Below are 27,866 nucleotides of genomic sequence, written 5' to 3'. Positions count from 1 at the left end.
GGTCTCAGTTCTATAAATATATAGGTTCAAAATATGTTTATTAGGAGTTTATTAGGAGCACTTTAATCGTGAAGCCAGCGCATGTTACTGCAAATCTGGTTAAAATCTGGTAGCTGCTCAATGGGACCTAAGGATTAAAAGAAAAGACAGTTAAAACTAATAACTAGAAGGAAAGTCCTTAGCCAACTTTCTGCATAGGAGAAAAGGAGCCAGGCTTACCAACAGCAGCAACAGCTGGACTCTTATCATAAATATATTTGGTACACACTTCTCGAATTATCTCAGCGTTTACAGCCTGAAAAATTGAAGACACAAGCATTCAGAGCTTTTTGTGGTAGTGAAGACATTCTATACCTGGGACGTTTTAGAGCTAAAGCACGATTTATGATGCGTATCTCCAGGTGTTGTAACAAGCATCATTTTACACCAGACCCAATAGTATCTAAGGACTACTTACATCAATTCTTGCTTCAAGCTCAGGGATGGGAATTCTTCGATTATAGCATAACATTTGCCTACCAATATCTTCACAGATGGGAGTGGAACCTGTTTTAAAGAAAAGGGAAAACTAAGCACTGGAACGTAAGTCAACCATGTGAAAATAGGACCTACTTATGTCTTTAATTCTTTTACCATCAAGTTGCAGCAACATGTTTGTTTTCAGAAGATTCTTGGCTCGTGCAACTTCACTTTCAGTGACACTTGTACAGAGTCGCATCCTAAAAACCATTTGGAAAAATCAAATGTCATAGTAGTTCGAAAATGTTACGCGTTTCACGAGGTAATGACCTAAAGAAAGGATGCTATATTCTATGTATTATACACCACGATGTACAAGTGATTATGATTTCAATTTAGTAAAAAGTTGAAATTACTAATGATCCCAACAGTTAAGCAAAAGTTAAAATATTACTGATTATTTTCCTGGTAGTGTTAATTTCTCAAAAATGATATGGTTAGCAGAGATTCAATACAATATAAAAACAGGCTGACTGCAGTTTGAGAAATGCTACAGTCATTTTGAAAATTCATAAATCCCCATCTGATAGGATCTGACTTGCTAGGGGATAAATAGGTTAGTGGGTCATTGGTTTCTCAAAAGAATCCAGTTGAGTCTAACTTAAACCTAATAATTAATGATTACACTCCAACTAGACTTAGAGAGATGTAAGCCATTTAAGAATGGTGGAGGAAAGGGACCAGAGCTAAATAAAAGTTTTCCAAGAAGCTTTGGGCCCTTCTCCCTGTCTCAAGGTACTAGTTTTGACTAAAACACCACATTTTTCTTTTAGCAATGGCAACTTCAGGTTCATTTTCATAACACAGCCTTTCCAAGCCAGATAACTTTTAGAAATATTTCCTAGAATTCGAGTTGGCATTTAAACATTTTTAACTTTTAAGATCTTCTTTCTGAAGTAATGTGCTTCTTAACAATTAAGAATTTTCTATAGTATAAATCAGCTTCACATGAGACTTAGAAGAAACATCTGTTATGCTTAAAAACATGGCAATAACTGCTACTACTTAAGTCTTGTTCTCTTAATAAAATGCTAATAACATCACCATAAATTAATCAGCATCAACAGTGTAAAAAGGAACAAGTCTAAAGTGGGAATTCTAAGCATGATTTAAATTTTTTCTCACCATTCTTTTTGAACAACATGTAGCATGTCTGCAACAGTAGCTGGTTCACAAACCATATAGATTCCCCATAATCCTGTATCTGTGTAGGAAGTGTTGAAAGACTGGAAGCTATGGCAGAGGTTGCCATGAGAGGTGAGCTGGGCCAGCTTGCTAGATAAATTCTGTAAGGGAAAAAAACTGTCCAAGAGAACTGTAGGTATACATGCCCAAATTACCAGAAAGAAAAATGAGATGTGAAAATCGTGACTGCCTTAGGCTGAGTTTCTGTTTTATCCAGCAGTATCTCAATAATAAAGCTAAAATTCACTGAAACTAAGAATTATGGTAATCTCACCAGCCCAATGCATCATCCCCAGAGAAATTCATAATGTTAAAGCAGTGAATCCTTGTAATTAATTTAGTAGCTGCACCCACTTCTAAAATAATACATTTTAACATATACACACTACTGTGTATAAAATAATCAACAAGGAACCTACTGTATAGAACAGGGAACTCTACTTAATATTCTGTAATAACCAAAATGGGAAAAGAATATGAAAAAGAATGGATATATATGTGTGTATATAACTGAATCACTTAGTACACCTGAAACTAACAACATTGTAAGTCAACTATACTCCAATATAAAATTAAAAGGGAAAATCCAACCAGGCCAAAGCTGTCCCTAAAATTAAAAATAGGTTGACCTCACAGATTGTAGTTCAGGCATGTTCACAGGGTCCCTTGGTCAATCCAGCCCAGCATTCATTCCACTTCTAGCAGTGACTGATGTGAGATATGGTTACGACTTCTAATACTGTGTTCCAGCTTTGTTTAATAATCATTTATAACCATATCAACCAAAAAATTGAATAACCCATGCCAATATGCTTTGCCAACAACAAAAATTTAAAATAAAAATAATTAGCTATTATCAACCCAATTTGTAGAGCTTTGGGCTATTTGCTTACAAAATTGAAATTATATTGCATGTGAAGCCTTAAGATACTTGTATGAAAGGTATTTTGTCAAAATCTTTGAGTACAAATATATACACTTTGTATTTTGAAGTAATTTCAGACTACAGACTAGTAACAAATAGTACAAAGAATTTCCTTTATCCAAATTCCTTAACACCTGTTACTTTACCACTGTTTTTTTTTGCTTTATCATTCTCTTTAACATATTTTTCAATTGTTTGAGAGTACAGTGCAGATATCCTTTTTACCCCTGAGTAGTTTTTAATGTGTACTTCTGAAAAACAAGGAAATTAACCTCAGTACAAGTATTAAAATTAGGATATTAACACTGATATATTACTATTAACAAATCCTTCTATCCTTATTCAAAATTGGCCAATATGGCAAAAGAAAAAAATTGTTTTTTTCTGGCCCAGGATGCAATCCAGGATCAGTTTATATTTTAAGTCAAAATTCATAGTACAGAGTTTCATCTTCTCATTTATTATGGAAATTTACTTTTAAAATCACTTACCATTCCTCCTCCAAAAGAGCGATCCCAGTTGCCAATCAGTGTGTTTGCAACCATGAGACAGATTGTATCTGGATGTGCCCAACCAACAGCTTCAACAGCTATTGCAAGATGTGCCAAAGGCATCTTGTCATCCCTCACTCGAATCTAGTTAGGATAAAGGATGCAAAGCTCTAGTTAAGATTACCACTATATGACAAGCTTAACAAGAAACAAACTCACCAGCTCCATTAATTGCAAAGTTAAAATGCTCACCATGACAGTCCTTTGTTTTTTAAACAATTAGGCCTCATTACACTGTATAGTCTAGTCTAGAAGAATTTCACCAAAAGATCTCCAATTGAAATAGTCCAGACACAGCCACCAGATAATTACCTGGTCAAAAAGCGCTGCATTATTTCACTGGTAGAAATAATCTTTTGTCAGTCTGAATTTTTCTGACTCTAAATTTAAGCTAATCTTGACAAAACAGGGTTATTTTTGTACTGCCAATGCTACAGTCCTATGCAAATGCCAACATCAGGCTTCTTTCCAGATATAACTATATGAGCATCATCCCTAATGTGGCAAACTAAGCTTCTAACGAGGCTTAAAGATACAGCTGACACGTAGCAGGTTCTCTACAAGTTCTGGCTTTAACAGCTACCCCCCAGAACTGTACTGTGGGCAGAACTTTTAGCCAAGAATAAACCTGATTAAAAGTCAAAATTTGGGATGTTTTTAAAATAAAAGATTACTTTTATGCCCTACAATAGGAAAATGGGCATAGTATCAAAGAAAAAGCACAAGAAGACCAAATTATATTTTCCTTAAAACCTTACTTCCTTAGGAAAGAAAAATAGGTGGTTAAATATATGGAACAGGAAAGAATATAAACAACTGAGTCCATCCTCAGTTGGACTCCTTTGGCTTCCTCCATTTTACTGTTAGAAACAGGCACATTTGCTACACACATAAATACACCACAAGAAACTCAAAGGGTTAAACACTAGCTTAGGAGGCTTGCCCTACCTCACTTCCTGTGAATTTGCAGGGAGGCAGAACTGGTATTTCTCCTTTGTGTGTGGACAAAGAGTCACCAAAATGAAACTTTGCTAACTCAAGCAGTTCATCATGGGAAACTCCTAAATTGAAGGAAAATATGTTATATATCCAGTAGCAGTGCAATGTAAAACACACAACGAACTGCCAAATACTTCTGTTTACAATAAGCTCAAGGTGGTATAATGTGATACAGGTTACACATGGACTGCTTGCTCTGACTAAAAGCCTTTTCAAGAGTAAGCTCACAGAGCACACTTTTTCCCTGGTTACAAGGCTTGGGGCTGCACAGCTTTCTCATTCTGAAGAACAATCACAGTTTTCATAACATGCCAATGGATTCACAGATAAGGATAATAAGACAGCTTGAAAATACTTTTCCATACAGAATCATGTTATATTAAATAATTAAAAGTCCTAGAATGCAAACTAGCAAGAAAAAGTCACTTTTCAATACATTTTTTAAAGTAGAAAAGAATAACTATATCATTTAAAGAAAGCTGGATACAAGCTATGCTTCATTCTCTGTGCTCTGCTATCAAAATTCAGGAACAAAATAACCTCATATAAATTTCTGAATAAATTCATAGCTATTCAAACACTCACTACTTGCCATCCAAAACTTAAGTTACTTAGATTCTATATCCCTTATTTTCCAAACTTGGGATTCAAACAGATTCAGTCAGTGAAAGATTCCTAAACTTACAAGACAAATTTAAACATGGGTAAGTGCCTTAAAAAATATCACCACAAGATTTTTTTTTTTTTTTAATGAAACATTCCATTAGAACATAAAAGCACAACTTATACCCATATTTTCCAAACTAATCTCTGGTATAAAACAAGACAGTGAATGATTACACACGTTTTCACAATCACTATGTAGGAGAGCCGCCTTAGATAAATCAATCCAGAGGGTGACAAAACAATAGGAAGACCCTGGTGGTACAAGGATGACACGCAGAGAGTGCAGAACCATGAACATGCACACGGTTCTCAGCACTTAACAGCCACTTCCACTGTTTTACTACCTTCACCTACAGCCCCCCTGGTTGGATGTTCCAGATATTCAGCTCCTGCCCCAGTACCACCTCTGCTTACCTCTATACAAAAGGCAGGGGAGGTGGTAAATTTTATTTTTTTAAATGAAGCTAGGTCTGGCCTATTTCACTGAAGTTAAGATGCCACTGTTGATAAGAAACATCATCACTTATGTACCAATAAGACAAAATGCTAATTAATCTAGGATAGGCCATTAATTAATTGTAAGGCATCCCAACTCTGGTGATGTCAAAATGAACCAATTAACTATGATAAAACCCACTGCATCCATATGCCACTAACAATGGCAGAGACATCCCAGACAGCTTAGCTGCTGAGGCCCCATCCAACCAATAGTGTTTCCCTTTCCAGGGCAGTTTCAATTGTTGAACCCCAGTCAGCACCAGCCATTTTAAAAACAATGTTAACCAACTCAAGATAACTTCAGAGCACACTTATCTGCCACACAAAGGTAATGTGTTTTAAGATATTTAACCCTCATTTTCATCTTCTCCATTATTCGCAAGTAATGAGCCTAAAGTCTATCCAGGGCAACTAGAATTTTAATTTATTGTCATTTCTAAAGAGAGAAAAGTTAAATTTACACAAAAGAACATTCCATGTATCTTCACTTTGTCCTAAAAAGAGAAAGAGAATACAAACTGGAAACCAATAAAATGTACAATTTGCCTAAATTCAGACTACCAGGAAATCTAGCAAAATCTAATGTGAATTTTCTTTCATTCACTGGCTTCAAGCATGTTCTCACAAGGAAGCCTTGTCCTGATGCCACTTGCATGTTCAGATTCCCATTATTCTCCTAATCCCCTATATACCTCCCCTTCTTAGTAACCAGCAGATCTTACTGAAAGAAGGAACAAATCAAAGAATGAATAAACAACATAACATACTCATACCATGCCTGACCAAGGATGAAGCTGGTTCTCAAGAAGTAATTTAAAATCTCAAGAGATTCCCAAACCATAGAACACGATCTTCCAAGTCTCATCTCCCAGTTCACTCATTTGCCCTTTTCTTACAAGTAAACCCCATCATGTGTGCACACTTGTATATTGGAGGGTCACTGAGTTTTCCCACTGAAAAACTACTGGGCTTCCCTGGTGGCCAGAGGTTAAGAATCCGCCTGCCAACGCAGGGGACACGGGTTCACGCCCTGGTCCGGGAAGATCCCATATGCTGCACAGCAACTAAGCCCATGCGCCACAACTACTGAGCCGGCGTTCTGGAGCCCGCGAGCCACAACTACTGAGCCCATGCGCCACAACTACTGAAGCCCACTTTCCTAGAACCCATGCTCCGCAACAAGAGAAACCACCGCAATGAGAAGCCCGTACACTGCAACGAAGAGTGGACCCTGCTCACTGCAATGAGAGGAAGCTTGCGTGCAGCAATGAAGACCCAACACAGCCAAAAATAAATAAAAATTAAAAGAAAAAAAAGAGAAAAACTCTACTAAAGAGAAGACAGAGGAAAAGTCTGGTTCTAGGGCTCCACATTGCCCTTACCCAGCACATTTAACAATCTGCTCTCTAAATAAAAACTCTAAAGACATCTCCCAATAGGATCAAACTGATAAGCACATCACTCTGTGTTTAAAACAGTAACAGAAATTTAAACTAACCTCCAGCAGCAGCGAGTACTATTCTTGGCCCCTTATAATGTGTGGTTATATAATCCACTAAGTCCTTACGATTTATAGATCTGTAAATGGAGTAAGAAAAGCAATATTAAAAGGAAATTTAAAAGCACAGATCCTCACATAATATACCTGAAATTAAATTGGACCTTAAAGGTATTCTAAGTTAAATGCAGTCAGAAATAGGATATATGCAACAAGTATCAAAGAATTTCGACATTTATATATCAAAAAAAAAAAAAAAAATGATTTAATACCATCACTTGTTTATTCCAGAAGTAGCTACAAACCCAGACACCTGGGAGTTAGGTGGAGCTAAAGTGTAGCTTAAGTACAATTTCATTCAGATTATTGGGGGTAAAAAATTACTTTTTGAAACATACTTTTTGAATGTTTGTGAATGTTAATTTTCACAATTCAAATTTTTTCTCAAAAAAAAAAATCTGAGAATTATACCTACTTGATATTTTCAGTTGGTCCCAAAATTGTCCGTCCAAGTGCAGTATTTTGATAAGCTGTGGCATGAAGATAATCAAAAACAACTTCTTGTAAATTGGTTTCAACTTCCTGCATCTCTCTAAGGATTACTCCACGTTCACGTTCAATCTCTGCTTCTCCCAATGTGCTGTTTTGTATTATATCAGCAAGAATTTCTACAGCTTATTGAAAATAAAACACAAGAAGAAACACTAAAATCTTAAATTTTTGCTATTTAAAATCTATTAAACTAGCATCAGAAACCATGATAGTGACCATCACTCAATATTGACTAAATGATTAAACTGGGAAGAAATACATGTTTCTATAATTTGATATACCTAAAAGGACTAAATTAAAATGAGAAATGCAATCCCCTGTGGTACAGATGAACTTGAGGAAAACTAAATTTGCCAGAAGTCCCCAGAACACTTGTAATGACTGCCTACAACCATTTCAAAACGGTCATGGAAATCGGCATATAACTGTATATTGTTCTGTGACAATGGTAAGGAGAAAATTATCTATCTACTCAGAGCACATAGGTACACAGAGAACCGACATCACCCAAATATTTACTACCCAAGATCCCACAACAACGAGGCTACTATATTAAGAAGCCAAGAACCATCGTAATCTAATATATACCCCCAATGAACCACTTACAGAATTAGTGTCCTCTCAAATATCTTTCCCCACTTAACTCCAGTTAATTGTCAATGTTGGTTAGATTCTGACCATTAATTAGTAAAGTCACTGATAAATGATGATCCAACAGAGCTGGAGCAGTTAACATTTGAAAAAAAGGATAGGTACCCCAAAAGAGATAATATGACTATCAAAGGATTAAAAGTGACCCTTGGAAAAACTGATAAAACCCTCAAGTATTTATACAAAAATGACCCTAATTTGCAAAAAGCCACAAGTGAACTGAAGGATATAGCATGCTATTAAGCAATTTTATCAGAAAAAGTACATACTTCTCCAAAAAAGGAAAACCTAAACTATCCTTGAAGAATTAGTATACAGTTGCAATCACAATCTAAATTTTAGTCAATATAAAACAAATTTATAAACTTTAGTTTCATTTTGTTACTCTGCTGTAAATTTCTGTTCCTTGTTTTAAGTTCACTTTAAGGTGACTTGTCTCAGAAGCAATAATGTTCAAATACCAAGCACCTCCTGTAATTAATTATCTCTACAGACTACCCAACATGACAAAACAGACTGCTAGAATAGGCTGGGACTGAGATCCTGGGCAAAAAGAAAAAATTATCTGTAAAACCATCTCTCTGTCTAACACAATGTTGTAAATCAACTATGCTCCAATAAATATAAAAACAAAAACAAACAAAAAAAGCCTATCTGTCCCGACAAGAGAAATAAAGGCACAGGTGGATAAGGAAGAGCCCAAAGACAGATGGGCGGACAAGAGATCCTGTGTGAAGACCCTCCTTTATTTGGAAGCAGTAGTCTAGATTGGTACCTTCTAAAGTGGGAATTCATATTTCCCAATATTTATGTTTTACTCAGAATCTTCTCTCTTTCTAATGTATATGTAATACTGTATATGTTAGTATAGCAGTACATGTATTTAATTTATACATATACCTATATTGAGGATATATGTTCAAGTCTCTTACTGATAAGAATGGATGATCATGAAAGTTTGAAGACCGCTTGTCTAAACATCTAATTATTACCTCACACACCAGGTTTCACCCAACTGAGAGTATAAAAGCCTCAAGCAAATTCCCAAAGTGGGATCTGCTTCAGAGAGCACTTCCATTTTGGATTCCTCAAAGAGCGCCTCTTTTTTCCATTTCCACACCCACTGGCAAGGACTCTGTCCTTCCCAGCCAGAAGCCAGAAAGAAAAAAAAAAAAGGCCTTCTAAATTCTCTCTTCGTTTCTCTAGTCCTCTTTTTTGCTTTCTTTGTTGTTCTCTGTGTAAATAAAGGAGAGAAACAGGCTAGAATGAACAGTCCTTTAAAGTAGGCTGGTCTAGCCCTTTGTTCTTAGTGCCTAACTGGTCCTGGGGCAAAAACTATTTCTAGGGAAATCATTAAGAATCTAACCAATGTTTTTTGCAGTTCAAACTAACACACCCTCCACTGTTTTCATTTTCATTGGTTTTAATGCACAAGTTAGGCTACCATGTTACGAAAATTTTGCTTTATTTGCAGGTGGTAGGTGTTTTGTTTTGTTGTTGTTTTGACAAAGCAACCTGACACAGTGAATCTTAGTGAGAAGACACACATTTGAGTCCCCAGTAAGCCACTAAGTTATGTGATCCGGGGAAAGTCACAGTCTGGGCTGGGCCTCAATTTCCACAACTGCACAGTGGAGACACTTATCTGATTACTATGCTGATCAAATGAGATGATATATACACAAATTACATATATACAAAGGTACTTGTGTAAAGTGGCATTCAAACATTATTAATGAAAGCCTATTAGAAATCCAAAATTTCAAAGTAATGAAATTGACTACAACTATACAAGGACCTTAAAGATTAATAGTCTCACCAATTAGCACTAAAACTGCTACATTTTTTGGTTAATTCACCCATTGAGAAAATGTTTTGTGTAATAACTTTCCCTTAAGATATCCAAAACACTCTACAACATGGTAACTACAAAAAATAGCTATGCTGTCAGAATAATTATTTTACTTCTACAAAATAAAATCTATTTTATTTTATTGCTATGAAAACAATCATCAATAATCTTTTAAGTGAACACTTGCTTATTCTGCTTCAGAGTTTTTGTAACAAACAAGGAATAAAAAAATTGCTCCTAGTCAGAGCAATTAGGCAAGAAAAAGAAATCAAAGGCATCCAAATTGGAAAGGAAGAAGTAAAACTATCACTATTTGCAGATGACACGATATTACATATAAAAAACACTAAAGACTCCATCAAAAAAACTGTTAGGACTAATAAACAAATTCAGTGAAGTTGCAGGATACAAAGTCAATAAACAAAAATCTGTTGTGGGCTTCCCTGGTGGCGCAGTGGTTGAGAGTCCGCCTGCCGATGCAGGGGACAAGGGTTCGTGCCCCGGTCCAGGAAGATCCAACATGCCGCGGAGCGGTTGGGCCCGTGAGCCGTGGCCGCTGAGCCTGTGCATCCGGAGCCTGTGCTCTGCAACGGCGGAGGCCACAACAGTGAGAGGCCCGTGTACCGCAAAAAAAAAAAAAAAAAAAAAAAGGTCCACACCAAAAAAAAAAAAAATCCCCCCAAAAATCTGCTGTGTTCCTATACACTAATAATGAACTATGAGAAAGAGAAAATAAGTAATCCCATTTACAACTGCATCAAAAGGAATAAAATATTTAGGAATAAATTTAATGGAGGAAAAGTACAAGACATTAATGAAAGAAGCTGAAGACAACACAAGGAAATGGAAAGATAGTCCATGCTCATAGATTAGAAGAATTAATGTTGTTAAAATGTCCAAGCTACCGAAAGCAATATACAGACTCAATGCAATCCCTATCAAAATTCCAGTGGCATTTTTCACAGAAATATATGAACAATCCTAAAATTTGTACGGAATCAGAGAAGACCCCAAATAGCCAAAGCAATCTTGAGAAAGAAGAACAAAGCTAAAAGCATCATGCTCCCTGATTTCAAACATTACAAAGAATAGTAATCAAAACAGTATGGTACATAAAACCACGTACTGAATCAATGGAACACAACAGAGAGCCCAGAATAAACCCAAGCATATATGATCAATTAATTTACAACAAAGATCCAAAAATATACAACAAAGAAAGGACAGTCTCTTCAATAAATGGTGTTGGGAAAATCGGCCACATGGAAAAGAATGAAATTGGACACCCATTATACACAAAAATTAACTCAAAATTAATTAAAGGCTTGAACAGAAGGCCTGAAACCATAAAACTGCTAGAAGAAAACTGAGGAAGTAGTAAGCTGCTTGACATAAGTCTTGGTGATGATTTTTTGAACCTGACATCAAAAGCAAAAATAAACAAGTAAAACTACATCAAACTAAAAAGCTTCTACACATCAACAAAATGAAAATGCAGCCTCCTGAATGGAAGATGATATTTGCAAATCATGTATCTGATAAGGGGCGAATATCCAAAATATATGAAGAACTCATAGAAACCAATAGGAAGAAAACAATCAGATTAAAAGACGGGCAGAAGATCTAAATAAACATTTTTCCAAAGAAGACACACAGATGGCCAACAGGTACATGAAAAGATTCTCAACATCATTAATCATCAGGGAAGTGCAAATCAAAATGACAATGAGATATCACCCCATAACTGTTAGAATGGCTACTATCAAAAAGACTAGAGGGCTTCCCTGGTGGTGCAGTGGTTGAGAGCCCACCTGCCGATGCAGGGGACATGGGTTCATGCTCCAGTCCGGGAAGATCCCACGTGCCGCGTAGCGGCTGGGCCCGTGAGCCATGGCCGCTGAGCCTGCGCTTCCGGAGCCTGTGCTCCGCAACGGGAGAGGCCACAACAGTGAGAGGCCCGTGTACTGCAAAAAAAAAAAAAAAAAAAAAAAGACTAGAGACAAGGGTTAGCAAGAATGTGGAGAAAAGGAAACCCTTGTACACTGCTGGTGGGGACATAAACTGGTGCAATCACGATAGAAAACAATATGGAATTTCCTTACAAAATTAAAAAGAGAACTACCATACAATCCAGCAATTCCACTTCTGCATATTTATCCAAAGAAAACAAAAAAACCACACTAACTTGAAAAGATCTGCCTCCGTGTTCACTGCATTATGTACAACAGCCAACATATGGAAACAACCTAGGTGTTCATCAATGAATGAATAGATAAAGAAGTTGTGATACACAAATACACACTCACATACAAAGAGAGGAGTATTATTACTCAGCCATAAAAAAGAATGAAATCTTGCCATTTGCAATGGCATGGATGAACTTCAGCGGCATTATGCTAAGCGAAAAAGTCAGAGAAATTACAAATATGATCTCTCTTATATGTGGGAAAAAAAAGTCAAAAACAAAAAACACCCAAGCTCATAGATACAGAGAACAAACTGATCATTGCTGGGGCGGGGGGTGGGGGATCGGTGATCTGTATTGGGTTTTTTTTTCTTTTTTTAGTTTAAATAAATTGAGTTTTGAAAAAAATTAATGGAAAGGACGGAAGAAAGAAGTGCACTTCAGGATAAGGAACCAGAATGTGCAAATGCAATAAAGAAGCAAGCAAGTTTTGTTCAAAAACAAAGCCCAGCAGTCAATAGATAGAAAATATGTTCTGACTTGTAGAAATAAAATATTCAGATAACAGGATAGAGAAAAAACAAAAAGTAGGCAGTATAAGTAAATAAATAATAAAACAATTAAAAATGGTTCACTACACAGGTATGGCTCTGGAGGAGGTAATATTTGAATCAAGTGTTAGGGCCTGGTTATTACAAGTCCTGCAGCCTACTAATATTTTTATCATTTCTCATATTTGGAGGAAAAAATAAAAACAGGTGCCCCCTCACCCAAAGTATGGTTCATTTTTTTCATTTTCTTTCTCAACAAACATAATGTAAACAGCACTAAATTATTTCTGAATTCCTGTGGAAATTACATATCTGCAGTATAAATAATAACAATACCTCTTGGCAAATCTTTAGAGAATGCTTTGGCATAATATACAGTCTGCTCTCTGGAGGTATAGGCATTGAGATGAGCACCCATGTTTTCAATCTCAAGTTCCAGATCTAACTGGGATCTCTTTTTGGTGCCCTGAAATAAAAGAGGAAAAAAAAATTATGACCTCTTCCTTTATCCCTCATTTCTTCTAAACACTTCAGACAATGAATATGAGGACATAAGCCTATGTAAGGACAAAATTTGGTTTCTAAAGTACATCAGGCTTCAAAAATAGTGGCATACTTTCAGATGACCCATACATTCCAAGAGAAAATCCTTGTTTCGCTCTACAGAGCAATTATCAGTCATTATTTCAGGTAATTATCCTGAAAAAAAGGTTTTTAAAATAATAAAAGTAAAACATGCTATACTATTATAGTTCTCCTTACCTGAGAATGAGATTTTATGTTTACTGCCTCTTAAAGAAAATGCATTTTAAAAAAAAGTCTTGGGGCTTCCCTGGTGGCGCAGTGGTTCAGAGTCCGCCTGCTGATGCAGGGGACACGGGTTCGTGCCCCGGTCCGGGAGGATCCCACATGCCGTGGAGCGGCTGAGCCCGTGAGCCATGGCCGCTGAGCCTGCGCGTCTGGAGCCTGTGCTCCGCAACGGGAGAGGCCACAACAGTGAGGCCCATGTACAGCAAAAAAAAAAAAAAAAAAAAAAGTCTTACAACTTGCCTTGAAAGCCATATGCTCCAGAAAGTGAGCTGTTCCATTATTCTTCTCATTTTCATATCTACTTCCAGCATCAATCCAGAGCCCAACCTTAATGCAATCAAGTAAGAATTAAATAAGACATCATCTTCTTTCTTTTGAGAGGATGGGGTAGGGGTAGGGGGCAGTCTTCTTCCTTTTTCTGACAAATGCTTTCCAGCCTTAACATTAAAGTCTTCTTGAGGGGATTGACAGTACAGTCCTATGAACTATGAGATTTAAAAATTTTGGTCATCAGGCTATTGCTGGGTGCCACAAATACCTACTTGCCAGCTTTACTGAGGACCCAGATTCTTAGCCCAATGTGTTACTACAGTCAATTAACAAGTATAGTATAAAGAACATCAGAGACTGTCAGAAAATCTAGGTTCAAATCCTGGTTCTGTCATGTATTAGCTGTGTGACCTTGGACAAAACCATTTAACTTCTCTGATCTTGTTTTTCAACTGTAAAATGGATGTGATGATCCCTGCTACAAATAACTATTTTAAAGATCAAATAAGACAATATATGTAAAAACATTTGGCACAGAGTAGTCCAGCAAATATATCGCTCTCATTATCATCAACAGTACATGACACAACAGGCTACAAGAACCAGATGTAGACACTTGTGTGGTATGGAAGTATCACAGGAAGAGATTCACAAGTGACAGTCACTTGTCAAGGCAAAATAATTGCTGCTACTTTCAACCACCTGCCAACCAACTGAAAAGCTTAAATTAAAATCAACAGTTTGCTCTCTCGCCTAATGAGGGGTCAAACTAAATCACTTACTGTGCATGTTGAGAGCCCAGAGTCTTCAGAGGCCACTCTGAGTCCGTTCTCCAAACAGGTTACGCGCGTTTCAGGGACATTCAGAACAACTTGTGTAGCAGCCTGTGTACTTCTCAATCTGTTTCCTCCAAAATATAGTGACTGGTTGGGGGTGGAGGGAAGAAGCAAAACATATCACTATTCTAATATGAAATGTTGATTCGAAAACCAAATCTATCCCAAAGAGACTATATAAAGTACTCTTTCCTCCTTAACTTTTATTCCACTGAGACCCACCCCTTGACTGGCCTATGTTGAGAACATTCCTCAACCAACCACTTTCCTAAAGCTAGCAACATGTCTACAAATGCCCTTTCCTTAAGGCAAATAAACAGTTATTATCATTATCCTGAAAGAAACTACTTTTATTTCAATACTTCTCCTAGAAATGTTTAATATTCACCATAGAGGGCACAAGCGGGGGTGGGTGAGTGGGGGAAGCCAAGAAAGGGAGCGAAAAATATAAAAATACCTATACACAACGTAGAAATGCTTAAGGTTTCCACCGTTTAAGAAAAGCAAAGTTTTTTAAAAGGCAGAAAAAGAGAAGGCAGGAAGGGCAGGTGCTCAAGATTATACTCTGGCTGAATGACTTGCTAGCTATGGACTATTTGCCTGTCCCCAGTTTTTCTTTTCCTCTAGACAAAGCTAGTCTTGCACGAGAAATATACATATACAGACACACTTTTCCTTTAGCTACCCCGGGGTTCGCAGGAAGCAGAGCTGATGATGAAGACGCTCGGTTTAAAAAAACACAACAGAACTCAGGGCGGGCGGGGTGGGGTCCTCACTTTTTAATTTCCCTCAATGGCAACCACTGCGATTTTAGTGATCAACACGCACTCTTTATAATGACTCCCGAGTGACTAGGTCAGGGGGCCGGTAAACCAGGGTCATGCCACACGTCACTGGGGGGAAACGCGCTGCGGGGGCCCAAAGGCAGCCCAGCGCCGGCGGGAGATAAGCGTCCCCGGCCGCCTGATGCCCCACGGGTCGCGGCTGGGAAGGCCCGACCCGCCGCTGGGGGGGGTGTGGATCCGACGCCCGCGGCCCGGCCGGGCGCCGTTGACTCACGCGCGTCGCGCGTAGTTCTGCGGAAAGGCCCGACCTAGCCTGGTCCCGGCGGCACCCAAACAAGTGGAGGGAAGCTCACCCTCCCGGCAGCACCTCCGGCCAGGAGCCTCTCGGTGAAACCGGAGAGCCTCCGCCGCACCGCGGGAAACACCACCGCTCGAGCCGCCGCCGCCGCCATCATCTTCCCTCGGGCCTGTGCGAAGGATGTGCTTCCGGGGTCGTGACCTGAGGTCCCAGACGAGAGGGCGGGCCCCACCAAGTGGCCATGATGGGGATGACACTCCTCAAAGCAGTCGTGGAAGGAATCGACCTGGACATGGTGCGAGCCGTCTAATAACGCGAATTAAGGAGTCTGTAGAAGCCCCTGCCTGTATCAGCAGTTACTTCAATCACCTACGACGTGCAAGGCACAAAAGTAGAAGAATGAAAGGTAACCTGGTACAACATATTATCCCATTGGTGGCCGAAATTGATTGGAAAAAGGGGAATATGATCCATAACTCACTGTCCTTAAAGGAAGCCTCTAGTGGGAGAGAGAGGCGCGGTGAGGGGAGGGAAGAAAGTATGAGTGTTGACCCGTACTCACTTTTCAACACTCTACAGTCTGGCTCATTCCATTCCACAGAAATTGCTCTTGGTGAAGCCACTAATTGCTGAAAGATGGACACTTTATAGAGCTTATCATACAGTCCTCTTGGCTGAATTTGACATGGTAAATCTCTGTGAAATTGTCTTTCCTCATTGTATCTTAAGAGCTCCTCCTCCTTCTCCTAGTCCCTTCTTCTTCACCTTCTTGGTCAGCTCTTTATTCACAGATGTCAGTGAAACTAAAAACCACAAGCACTGTTCTAACTGTGCTATTCAATATGCTCATTTTACAGATGCAGAAACTGGGGTAAATAACTCCCCTGAGGTCAGGACACTAATAACAGGCTGTGTGGCTCCAAAGCCTTTGCGCTTAAGCACCATTTTGCCCTGAAAGTTGCTCTTCCCCAGGGTTCTGGACCTGGGCCTGGGCCTCTTCTACTGCACACTCTCCCTGATGGTTTCCACTTTCACCCGAGGCCTTTCCTGTCTACCCAACCAGTCCTCTCTCTTGAGCTCCAGGCCCCCTTAACCACTCAGTGACTAGACAACTACGCTTGAGTATCCCATTGGCACCTCAATATCAACTTGTCCAAAATGCGCTTCGCTGTCTTGCCCAGGAGTCTATTCCTGTATATTCAATGCAAAACAGCAAATGTTACCTCCATTCAACAGACATCCAAACCAGAAACCCAGTTTCATCCTCAGCTCCTCCCTTTTCCCCCCACTCTCAACATCCAATTGATACACCCCTTTCCTGCCTCTTGAATCTACTCCAGGCCCACTGTCATAGTTTTTGACCCAAGGGATCTTTTTAGAATGCAGCTTTTAGTATGATAGTACCATTATGAAGAACCCCCCAGTAATTTCCCTTGGTCAGGATAAAGTGAAGTCTCCTTAGTTTGGAAGATAGGTCCCTCCATGAGCTGACTCCTACTTATCTTTCCAGACTCATCTCTCTCCACATCTCCCTTCTGCTATGAACCACAGGTTCAGCCCACAGGATCTATTATATAATAACAACAACAAAGGTTATCCCTTCATGTTTCTAAAACACATGTGTGTTAACATTAATAAAGAAATACAAACATCATACATGTATATAAAAATATTTAGGTATAATCACAGGAAGCACCTGGGAAATTTTAGCACATCTTAATTCAAACTTAGTTTAAGACGTCAGGGAAAATGACAGAATAAAACCTCTGAAAATCCTCCCTTCTTTTCATAAAATAAATGAGAAAACTGGTTTTAAAAATGGCCAGAATCTGGGACTTCCCTGGCGGTCCAGTGGTTAGGACTCCATGCTTCCAATGCAAGGGGCATGGGTTCGATCCCTGGTCAGGGAATGAAGATCCCACATACCATGTGGTGTGGCCAAAATAAATAAAAAATAAAAATGGCCAGAATCAACATTCTCAAAACTCTGGAAATTAAACAAGTCCTGCAGTAATCTGAGGAACTCTTCCCCCTCCCCAATAAAAACACCTAAATTGCAATAAGCAAAGGGAGCTTTACAGTGCTTTAACTTTATAGTGTTTAAACTTATAGTGTTTAACTCTATCCTTAACCCCTTCCTCCTAACTCCATGGTAGCCTCGAAAACCAGGATCCCACAACCAAGATGAAAATCAGCAGCCTGGCAGCCACCAGAGGGGGCAAAATTGGGCTGGAGTTCCTTCAAGGCCTCAAATCCAGAGAATTGAAATTATTTGACCTGTCTCATGCTTCCCTGGATGATCTCACTTGCAAGTTTGCCTTTATTTGACCTGACTCAAAGCAAAAAACCTTTTTCTGGGGATGTTTGTCAAAAATATTTAGAGGCAGTTATCTAACTTTGGGTGGCTGCCTGGAGGTAGTAGATAACAGTAAGGGCAAGCAATAGGCAAACCAAGAAGCTTAAAAGGAAAAGCTAGCTGAGCTGTCTATACAGGATACCTCGGTTTTATTGCGCTTAGTGCTTCACAGATATTGTCTGTCTTTTACAAATTGAAGTTTTGTGGCAACCCTATTGGAACCATTTTCCCAACAGCATTTGCTCACTCTGTGTCTCTATGTCACATTTTGGTAATTCTGACAATATTCCAAACTTTTTTCATTATTATTACATTTGTTATGATGATCTGTGATGCCAGTGATTTTGAATGTTACTAAGGGCCACATGATGGGTAGCAATTTTTAGCAAGAGATAACTTTTCAATTAAGGTCTGTACATTGTTTCATTAGACATAATGCTACTGCACACTTAATAGATTATAGTATAGTATAAATGTAACTTATATGCAGTGAGGAACTGAAAAATTCATGTGACTCACTTTATTGCAATATGCACTTTATTGTGGTGGTCTGGAACTGAACCTGTAATATATCTGAGGTATACCTACAGAGACTTTGAAAAGCCCAGATGTATTCCTGGGAATCTGGAAGGCCATGCACATGTATATGGCTGTGTGCATACCCAGGGCTGTACACATGCCCAGGAAAGACTGGAGAAGGCCCTAAACCCTCCCACGGCACTGACCTTGAGGCTCTGTGCAAGCAGTAAGTGAAGGCTAAGGCACAGTTGTCAACCTTCTGGCTAAGCGTTGAAGGTATACCATACACAGAGCTCCTCAACAACAACTGAGAAGTTCATTGGTTCTAGGCATTTATGGAAGTATCTGTATAACCATTAGCTGACCGTTAAGCTAGTTGAGCAGAGACTTCAGTGGTAACACATGACTTTAAGGAATTTACTTAGAAAAGTCACTAAACAAACAAAAGCAAACAGCAACAACAAAGTCTGGGAAGGGGTGGAATCTGATATTCAGAATTGACACATTATATTATTTTAAATGTCCAGTTCTTAACAAAAAAATTACAAGACATTCAAAGAACTAAGAAAATATGGTCATGCGCAGGAAAAAAAATCAATAGAAAACGTCCTTGAGGAAGCCAAGACATTGGACTTAAAAGACAAAAACTTTTTAAAATAAGCTGTTTTTAAAATGTTCACAAAACTAAAGGAAACAATGTCTAGAAAACTAAAGGAAGGTATGAGAATTATGTCTCATCAAATACAGGATATCAATAAAGAGATAGTAATTATTATTATTCTTTTTATTATTATTTTGTATGTGTGTGGTACGCGGGCCTCTCACTGTTGTGGCCTCTCCCGTTGCGGAGCACAGGCTCCAGACACGCAGGCTCAGCGGCCATGGCTCACGGGCCCATATGCCTCTAATGTCCATAGAGGCATAAGTCATAATAGCCAAAAGGTGGAAGCAACCCACGTGTTCATCAACTGATGAATGGATGAATAAAACTTGTTATATCCATGCAACAGAATATTATTCAGCAGTAAAATGAATAGAGGACTTATATGTTCTATGACATGGATGAACCTTGAAAACATTATGTAAAGTGGAAGAAGTATATTCCTTGATTATATGAAAGAAGTATACTCAATGATTATATGAAAGACCATACATTCTATTATTCCATTATTAGAAATGTCTAGAATAGGCAAATATGTAGAGAAACAAAGTAGGTTGGTGGTTGTCTAGGGTTGGGGGAAATGGTAAGACTGCAGGTTGACAGCAAAGTGTTTGGGGTTTCTTTTTTTTGAGGTAATTAAAATGTTTCAGAATTAGTGGTGATGGTGGCCCAACTCTATAAATATACTGAAAGCCATTGAACTGTATACTTTAAGTGGGTGAGTTACATGACGTGATTATATTTCAAAATTGTTACCAAAAGTTGGACAAAGGATTTGAATAGATATTTTTCCAAAAAAAGATATGTAAATGACCAATAAACACATAAGAAGATGCTAAACATCATTAGCCATCAGGAAAATGCAAATCAAAGCTATAATAAGGTACAATTTCACATACACTAAGATGGCTGTAATGAAAAAGACAGACAGTAACAAGTGTTGGTGAGGATATGGAGAAATTGTAACCTTCAATGCTGATTGTGGGAATGTCAAATGGTGCAGTTGCTGTGAAAAACAGTGTGGCAGTTCCTCAAAAAGTTAAACATAGAGTTACCATTTGACCCATCAATTCCACTCCTAGGTGTATAGCTAAGAAATGAAAACATGTCCACACAAAAAATTATACCCTCATGTTCACAACAGCATTATTCATAATAGCCAAAAAGTGAAAACAACCCAAATGTCCATTATCTGATGAATGGATAAACAAAAATCAGGAGTATCTATACAATGGAATATTTAGTGACAAAAAGTAATTAAATATTGTTACAAGTTACAATACAGACAAATTTTGAAAACATTCTATGAGAGAAGTTGGTCACAAAAGGCCACATATTATATGTTCTATTTGTATGAAATATCCAGAATAGGAAATCCATAGAGACAAAGTAGATTAGTGATTGCTAGTGGCTGGGTCAGGGAGGAATGAGAAATGACTATTAATGGATATGGGGTTTCTTTAAGGGTGATGGAAATTTTCTGGAATTAGATAGTGGTGATTGTTGTATAACCTTATGAATATTAAATACTACTGAGTATTACATTTTAAAAGAGTAAATTCTATGTTATATAAATTACATCTCAATTTTTAAAAATACTCCAAATCACACCATCCAAATATTATCACCATTAACTTTAGGGTAACATTCCAGGCCTCTTTCTAGGCATATATCTGACTAGAAAGGTAGAATGGGTGAATGGATGGATGGATAGATAGCTATATATATATATATATTTTTTTTTTTTAAATATGTGGGCCTCTCACTGTTGTGGCCTCTCCCGTTGCGGAGCACAGGCTCCGGACGCGCAGGCTCAGCGGCCGTGGCTCACGGGCCCAGCCGCTCCGCGGCATGTGGGATCTTCCCGGACCAGGGCACGAACCCGTGTCCCCTGCATCGGCAGGCGGATTCTCAACCACTGCGCCACCAGGGAAGCCCGATAGCTATATTGATTGAATACTCAACTGATATTTTGAAGAGAACGGGGTGATACAATAGATGCTATGTTTTTAAAAAAGTATCTGCATATCTTCCTTTTATTCCCTAATCCCCACTTTCCCCCCCTCTATTCTGTGCTTTAGGGGGGCTGACCTGCATAGATTGCTTGATTCATCAGGTTTTTAGTGGGTTTAGCCAATGAAAGTCACCAGCAGGACACAGAAGCCTGGAGAAGCAAGGTGGGAGCATTTATCCCTCAGCTTCCTTGGTGGGGGTTGATGCGTCTCTTCAAGGGCCCAGCCTTCTTCATATAGCTGTCCTCTCTGCATTCTAGTGGCCTTTCCTTCTCTTCCACCTTTGAGACTAAGTGGATACAGGCCTCTGCTATTGCTGGTTCTGGAACACGGTACCCTCCCTTGCTGGTTTCTCTAAACCCTGCCCCTACCTTTGTAAATAGTCTTAAACCCTCTTTAAATTACCCCATTTGAATATGGCAGGAACTAGACTGATAACAAAGTTTCAGATTTGTATTAATCACTATGAGTATAAATAAGCAATACATTTAATATTTATTAAGTAGTATTAGGATTAAAATGGATGCAGTATTAGTAGTAGTAGCATTTAATTTTACTTTAATTTATTAGAAAAAAAACTAAAGTAAAACTGAAGAAATTGTTGAACTTCAAATATTTCTTTACCATAAGAGATATTATGTTCCAAAAGCTACTTCTTTAGAGGTTCAGAGCTCTTATTTAAAACAAAATATGTATTTTTTAAAATCCTCTCTAAAAGGGCTTCCCTGGTGGCGCAGTGGTTGAGAATCCGCCTGCCGATGCAGGGGACACGGGTTCGTGCCCCGGTCCGGGAAGATCCCACATACCGCGGAGCAGCTGGGCCCGTGAGCCATGGCCGCTGGGCCTGCGCGTCCGGAGCCTGCGCTCCGCAATGGGAGAGGCCACAACAGTGAGAGGCCCGCGTACCACAAAAAAAAAAAAAAAAAAATCAATCCCCTCTAAAAATTTAAAAATATATGTTTAAATCTAAACAGTAGCTCTTGACTTCCAGCTTTGAAAGATAAAGACACGCGAAATCTTACATTTCCTCTGACCTCATTCCTCTACCTCCTGATTTTTGTTAGTTATATTATTATTACTTTAAAAAAATAAATTTATTTATTTATTTATTTTTGGCTGCATTGAGTCCTCGTTGCTGCACACGGGCTTTCTCTAGTTGCGGAGACTGGGGGTACTCTTCGTTGCGGTGCATGGGCTTCTCATCGGGGTGGCTTCTCTTGATGTGGAGCATGGACTCTAGGGCACATGGGCTTCAGTAGTTGTGGCACACAGGTTCAGTAGTTGTGGCTCACAGGCTCTAGAACACAGGCTCAGTAGTTGTGGCACACAGGCTTAGTTGCTCCGCGGCATGTGGGGGTCTTCCCAGACCAGGGATCTAACCTGTGTCCCCTGCATTGGCAGGCGGATTCTCAACCACTGCGTGACCAGGGAAGCCCTATTATTATTACTTTTGAATTACTCAAATTTATCCCATTCATACTCTTTTCTGTAACTATAATTCCCATAATTGTTTGGTATGGTCATAATATTTAAATGGATCAATGTTTATCACCAGACCTTCTATGTGGCTTTTCTAAACCTGAGTTCTTATATTAATCTTTTAATTGACCGAATTTCATTGTCAAAGAGTTGTCACTAGTTTTGTTGTTTTGAAAGTTTCATTATGGATATCATATTCCTTTAAGTCTTTCATGTTTGAGAATTTCTGCTTTTGGTTTTATCCTTGACTAATATTTTATCTGGACTTAATAGTCTTGGGTCACATTTTCATTTTCTCAGAATTTTATAAACATAGCACTATTATTTTCTTGAATTGAATGTTGCTTTGGAGAAGTCTGAGGCTAACCATATCTTTTTTTACCACTTTTTTTTTTTTTTTTTTTTTTTTTTTTTTGCGGTATGCGGGCCTCTCACTGTTGTGGCCTCTCCCGTTGCGGAGCACAGGCTCCGGACGCACAGGCTCAGCGGCCATAGCTCACGGGCTTAGTTGCTCCGCGGCACGTGGGATCTTCCCGGACCAGGGCACGAACCCGTGTCTCCTGCATCGGCAGGCGGATTCTCAACCACTGCGCCACCAGGGAAGCCCCTACCACTTTTAAATATGGCTTGCTTTGTCTGTTTGAAAACCTAAAAAATTATTTTATTCTTGAAGTCTAATAACTTAACTAAGGATATATATTAATATTGTGTAGCTTTGTGTTCAGTGAGTTTTTTGGTAGGTGGTGGGCATGCCACATGGCTTGCGGGATCTTAGTTCCCCTGACCAGGGATTAAACCCGGGACCTCCACAGTGAAAGCACGGAGTCCTAACCACCGGGCTGCAAGGGAATTCCTGTGTGTTCAGTGATTTTTGTCATAATTTCAGGGAACACCTTTTCCCACAAATGGTACTGGAGCAATTGGATATTTCTAGTGTCCCCTGCCCCCTGCCCTTCAATGAACCTCAGCCTAAACCTCACACCTTATACAAAAATTAACTCAAAATGAATCATAGACTTAAACGTAAAACTATAAAATTTTAGAAAAACACATAACATAAAATCTTTGGGATGTAGAGCTAGGTGAAGAATTTTTAGACTTGATATCAAAAGCATAACCCATAAAAGGAAAAACTGCTAAACAAGACTTCATCAAAATTAAAAACTTTTGCTCAATGAAAGATACTATTGGAGAGTAAAAAGACAAGCTACAGACTGGGAGAAAATGTTTGCAAGCCACACATCTAATAAATGACTTGTGTTTAGAATATGTAAATAATGTTCAAAAGAGTAAAGAATTAACAATCCAATCAGAAAATGGGCAAAAAACAGGAACAGATGTTTCACTGAAGAGGGAATACAGATGGCAAATAAGCACATGAAAAGATATTCAACATCATTAGCCATTAGAGAAATACAAGTTAAAACCACGAGATATCAGGCTTCCCTTGTGGTGCAGTGGTTAAGAATCTGCCTGCCAAAGCAGGGGACACCGGTTAAAGTCCTGGTCCGGGAAGATCCCACATGACACGGAGCAACTAAGCCCGTGCGCCACAACTACTGAGCCTGCACACTAGAGCCCGCGAGCCACACACAGCCACTGAAGCCCGCACGCCTAGAGCCCGTGCTCTGAAACGAGAAGCCACTGCAATGAGAAGCCCGTGCACTGCAGTGAAGAGTAGCCCTCGCTCACTGCAACTAGAGAAAGCCCGTGCACAGCAATGAAGACCCAACACAGCCAAAAATAAAATTTAAAATAAATAAATTTTTTAAAAACATGAGATATCAAAAATACTAATAATACCATATGCTGGTGAGGATGCAGAGAAAACAGGATCTCTCATGCATTGTTGGTGGGAATCTAAAATTTCAGAGTGGTACAGTCACTCTGAAAAATAGCCTGGCAGGTTGTTTTTTGTTTGTTTGTTTAATTAATTTATTTATTTAATTTTGGCTCCATTGGGTCTTTGTTGCTGTGCATGGGCTTTCTCCAGTTTCGGCGAGCAGGGGCTACTCTTCATTACAGTGTGCGGGCTTCTCATTGTGGTGGCTTCTCCTGTTGTGAGCACAGGGTCTAGGTGCGTGGGCTTCAGTAGTTGTGGCGAGTGGGCTCTAGAGCACAGGCTCAGTAGTTGTGGAGCACAGGCTTAGTTGCTCCGTAGCATGTGGGATCTTCCTGGACCAGGGATCGAACCCATGTCCCCTGCATTGGCAGGCAGATTCTTAACCACCATGTTACCAGGAAAATCCCTAGTCTGGCAGGTTTTTAAAAAAATAAAATTAAATATGTGCTTACTATACAACCCAATGATTGTACTGTTGGGCATTTATCCCAGAGAGTTGAAAACATCTGCATGAATATTAGTAACAACTTTATTCATGATGGCCCAAAACTGGAAACGATCCCAATGTCTTTCAATAGGTAAATGGTTAAACCAACTGTGGTACATCCATACTATGGACTATTACTCATCACTAAAAAGGAATGAACTCTTGATAAGTGCAATATGGATGACCTCAAGAGAATTATGCCAATCTTAAAAGGTTATATCCTGTATGATCTCATTTATAAAACATTCTTGAAATGACACAGTTATAGAGATGGAGAGGAGATTAGTGATTGCCAGGGGTTGAGGTAGGGAAGGGAGAAGGACAGGGAGAAGAAGAGGTGAGTATGGATATGAAAGGGTAGCATGAGAGATCCCAGAGGTGATGAAACTGTTCTCTATCTTGAAATGGTGATGGTTACATGAATCTACACACATGATAACATTTTATAGAATTAAGTACACACAAATGAATGCATGTAAAACTGGTGAAATAAGAAGGTCAGTTAATTATATCAATGTCAGTTTCCAGGGTGTGATATTGTATTGCAGTTATGAAAGATGTTACCATTGGACAGATAGATGGAGGGTACATGAGCTCTCTGTATTATTTCTTACAACTACATGTGAATCTACAACTATCTCAAAATAAAAAGTTGAATTAAAGGGAAAAAATGAGGTTACATTTCCAAAAGAAAATTTGTATTGTGCACAAGGAACCGTATGGGAAGAATACTGCTTCTGTCTACTGATCCTGTATCACAATCATACACTCAAATGCACACATGCACAGATGTATTAGTCACAGAGGTTCTTACAAATTGACATAGTAAAGGAAATTTAGAATTGTTCATCTGGGCATAACTAATAAGGTAATAAAGGGAACTGCAAATGAATTGGAGCAAAAAAATCTTTGCATGTTTCATAAAGCTTTCCTGATCCAGCCTTTTCTGCAATGGCCCCCTAATGAGGAAGGAGCGATTAGTGTGCTCTGAGATGTGTAATGTGGCAGTTAGAGCAGCTCTCTGAGTCTGGCTGTGGTGCTGGCAGTCTTTGTGCCTAGTCTGGACTCATTGAAGTGCTTTGGCTTTATTTCCTTTTGTTTCTTACTTCTTAATGGAGGTTACACTGAGTGGGAAGGGAGTCCCGAGTTGAATATATAATGACCATGGGAACAGAGGCCACAGTCAATCCCTGGGAATGTAGCTCATGGCCCCACATAACTATTGTCAGAGTCCTTAGGCACTTTTCTATGTTTTGAATGCTTCTGAGTTTGAGTGAATGCCTGTGTGTATAATACTTATAGGTTACCTGGTTTATCCTTGAGGGCAGAGGCAGAAGAAAATGTAGGGCACTTTATACAAACAACTTCACATTCCTCAAACTTCTGGTTTGTGTTTATTAGCTAGGAATCAATTGTAATCAAGTATAGTAGAAGAAAAATAATTTCTGAAAAATCTGAACTGCCAGTTACCTCCATTCAGGCCACCATTTCTCTTCTATAGGAGACTAAGTCCAGCATTTATTATGCTAGCAAAATTTGATTTTCTGTCTTCCTCACCTTCATTTCCTCCTGGTCTGGATGACCCCAAATTGCGATGATCTTTGCACACCCTATGGTCCTTCTGGGACTCTTAAATCATGAATTTCCTCCTCATCTTGTTCTTCTCCATTGATTATACACTCAGCGCTCCTTGACTCACACTGGATTGATATGTACGGAAAGTTGCTGCCCCTGGGCTCTATTCACTCCACAAACCTTCCTAGAGACTGTCTTTCCTGTAGTGAAGACCTACAGTGCCTTCTAGACAAATATTCTGCTCTAAATGACTCCAGTGGTTACCTTTAGGATAGACTTAAACTTGCTAAATCTTCACGAGAAGACTCCAACAGACTTGGTAGAGAGCAGATGAAGGAGACAAAGTCTAGGATCTAATTTAATGTGCGGAAAGCTTCTATAAAGATCTCAAAAGAAATTTGCAAGAGTATGAAATCACCTGAGTCACAAGATGCTATTCTTCAGACATGGGTGTAAGATTCTTACAGAAGTAAGAATTGAACCTATTTTCAACATTTGCTCAGTGTATCATGTATCTGAGAAAAGAATAGGCAATTCAGAAACTATAGGAATGATGATCTGCCAATTCAGTACTTGAGATTTCCAGGGAGAGAAGCTAGTCAAGTCAGTCGGTTATCTATCTACCTGGATCTCCTGTGTGCCTCCCTCTCTTCTTAACCCTGGCTGATTTCGCCAAATTTGTATAGAGATTGCTAATCCTGAAGTAGAATTTAATGATAAAGGTATTTTTAAAAATTCCTACCAAATCCATAAACTGGCATCAAACTCTTTTCTATTGATCTCTTTTTAGTTTCAGTGTGCAGTGGGCAGAACTCTAAGATGACCCCCCAGGGACCCGTGCCCTTATACTATCCCCTCCCCATGGAATCACATTCCTGTAATTAGGTTACATTATATGGCAAAGGTGAAGGGATTTTTTTCAGGTGGAATTTAAGCACCTAATCAGTTGAGTTTAAGTTAATTAGCCCTGGAGGGACTTCACCTAATCAGGTGAGCCCTTTAAAAGAGTATAGAGATAAGCCATTCCTCCGCTGGCCTTGAGAGAAGTAAGCTGTCAGCAGTTCTACAGCCGCAAGGAAATGAATTCTTCCGACGACCATGTGTACTTGGAAGAGGACCCCAAGCCACAGATGAGACCCCAGCTCTGACTGACGTGTTGATTGTAGTCTTGTGAGACCCCGGAGCAGAGAACAGCGGTAAGCCATGCTCGGCCTAGTAACCCATGGACCCTGTGAGATCATAGATGGATGTTGCTATAAGCCCCTAAATTTGTGTTAACTTGTTGTGTCGCTGTAGGAAACTC

General features: G+C 39.1%; 2 protein-coding genes across 2 annotated transcripts in view; one reads left to right on the top strand and one right to left on the bottom strand.

The window, feature by feature from the left end:
- Positions 1-32: 32 nt before the first annotated feature.
- Positions 33-15,813, bottom strand: PMPCB (peptidase, mitochondrial processing subunit beta). Its single transcript, XM_059074552.2, has 13 exons — positions 15,687-15,813; positions 14,495-14,635; positions 13,683-13,769; positions 12,969-13,098; positions 7,317-7,515; positions 6,842-6,921; positions 4,129-4,241; positions 3,121-3,264; positions 1,645-1,805; positions 634-719; positions 458-546; positions 220-295; positions 33-127 (listed from the first exon to the last, which is right to left on the bottom strand). Exons 1-13 carry the CDS (start codon positions 15,786-15,788, stop codon positions 63-65), a joined length of 1,473 nt encoding a protein of 490 aa, XP_058930535.1. The 5' UTR covers positions 15,789-15,813; the 3' UTR covers positions 33-62.
- Positions 471-27,866, top strand: part of NAPEPLD (N-acyl phosphatidylethanolamine phospholipase D) — a 101,494-nt gene continuing 74,098 nt past the window's right edge. Inside the window, exon 1 of the mRNA XM_067042792.1 lies at positions 471-582. The gene's annotated coding sequence lies outside the window, so the exon portion shown is untranslated. The remainder of the gene's footprint in view (positions 583-27,866) is intronic.

This window comes from Kogia breviceps, chromosome 9, assembly GCF_026419965.1.
Source record: "Kogia breviceps isolate mKogBre1 chromosome 9, mKogBre1 haplotype 1, whole genome shotgun sequence".
Classification (NCBI taxonomy): domain Eukaryota; kingdom Metazoa; phylum Chordata; class Mammalia; order Artiodactyla; family Physeteridae; genus Kogia; species Kogia breviceps.
Note: the sequence above shows the minus strand (reverse complement) of the source record. Positions and strands in the feature narration are given on the sequence as shown.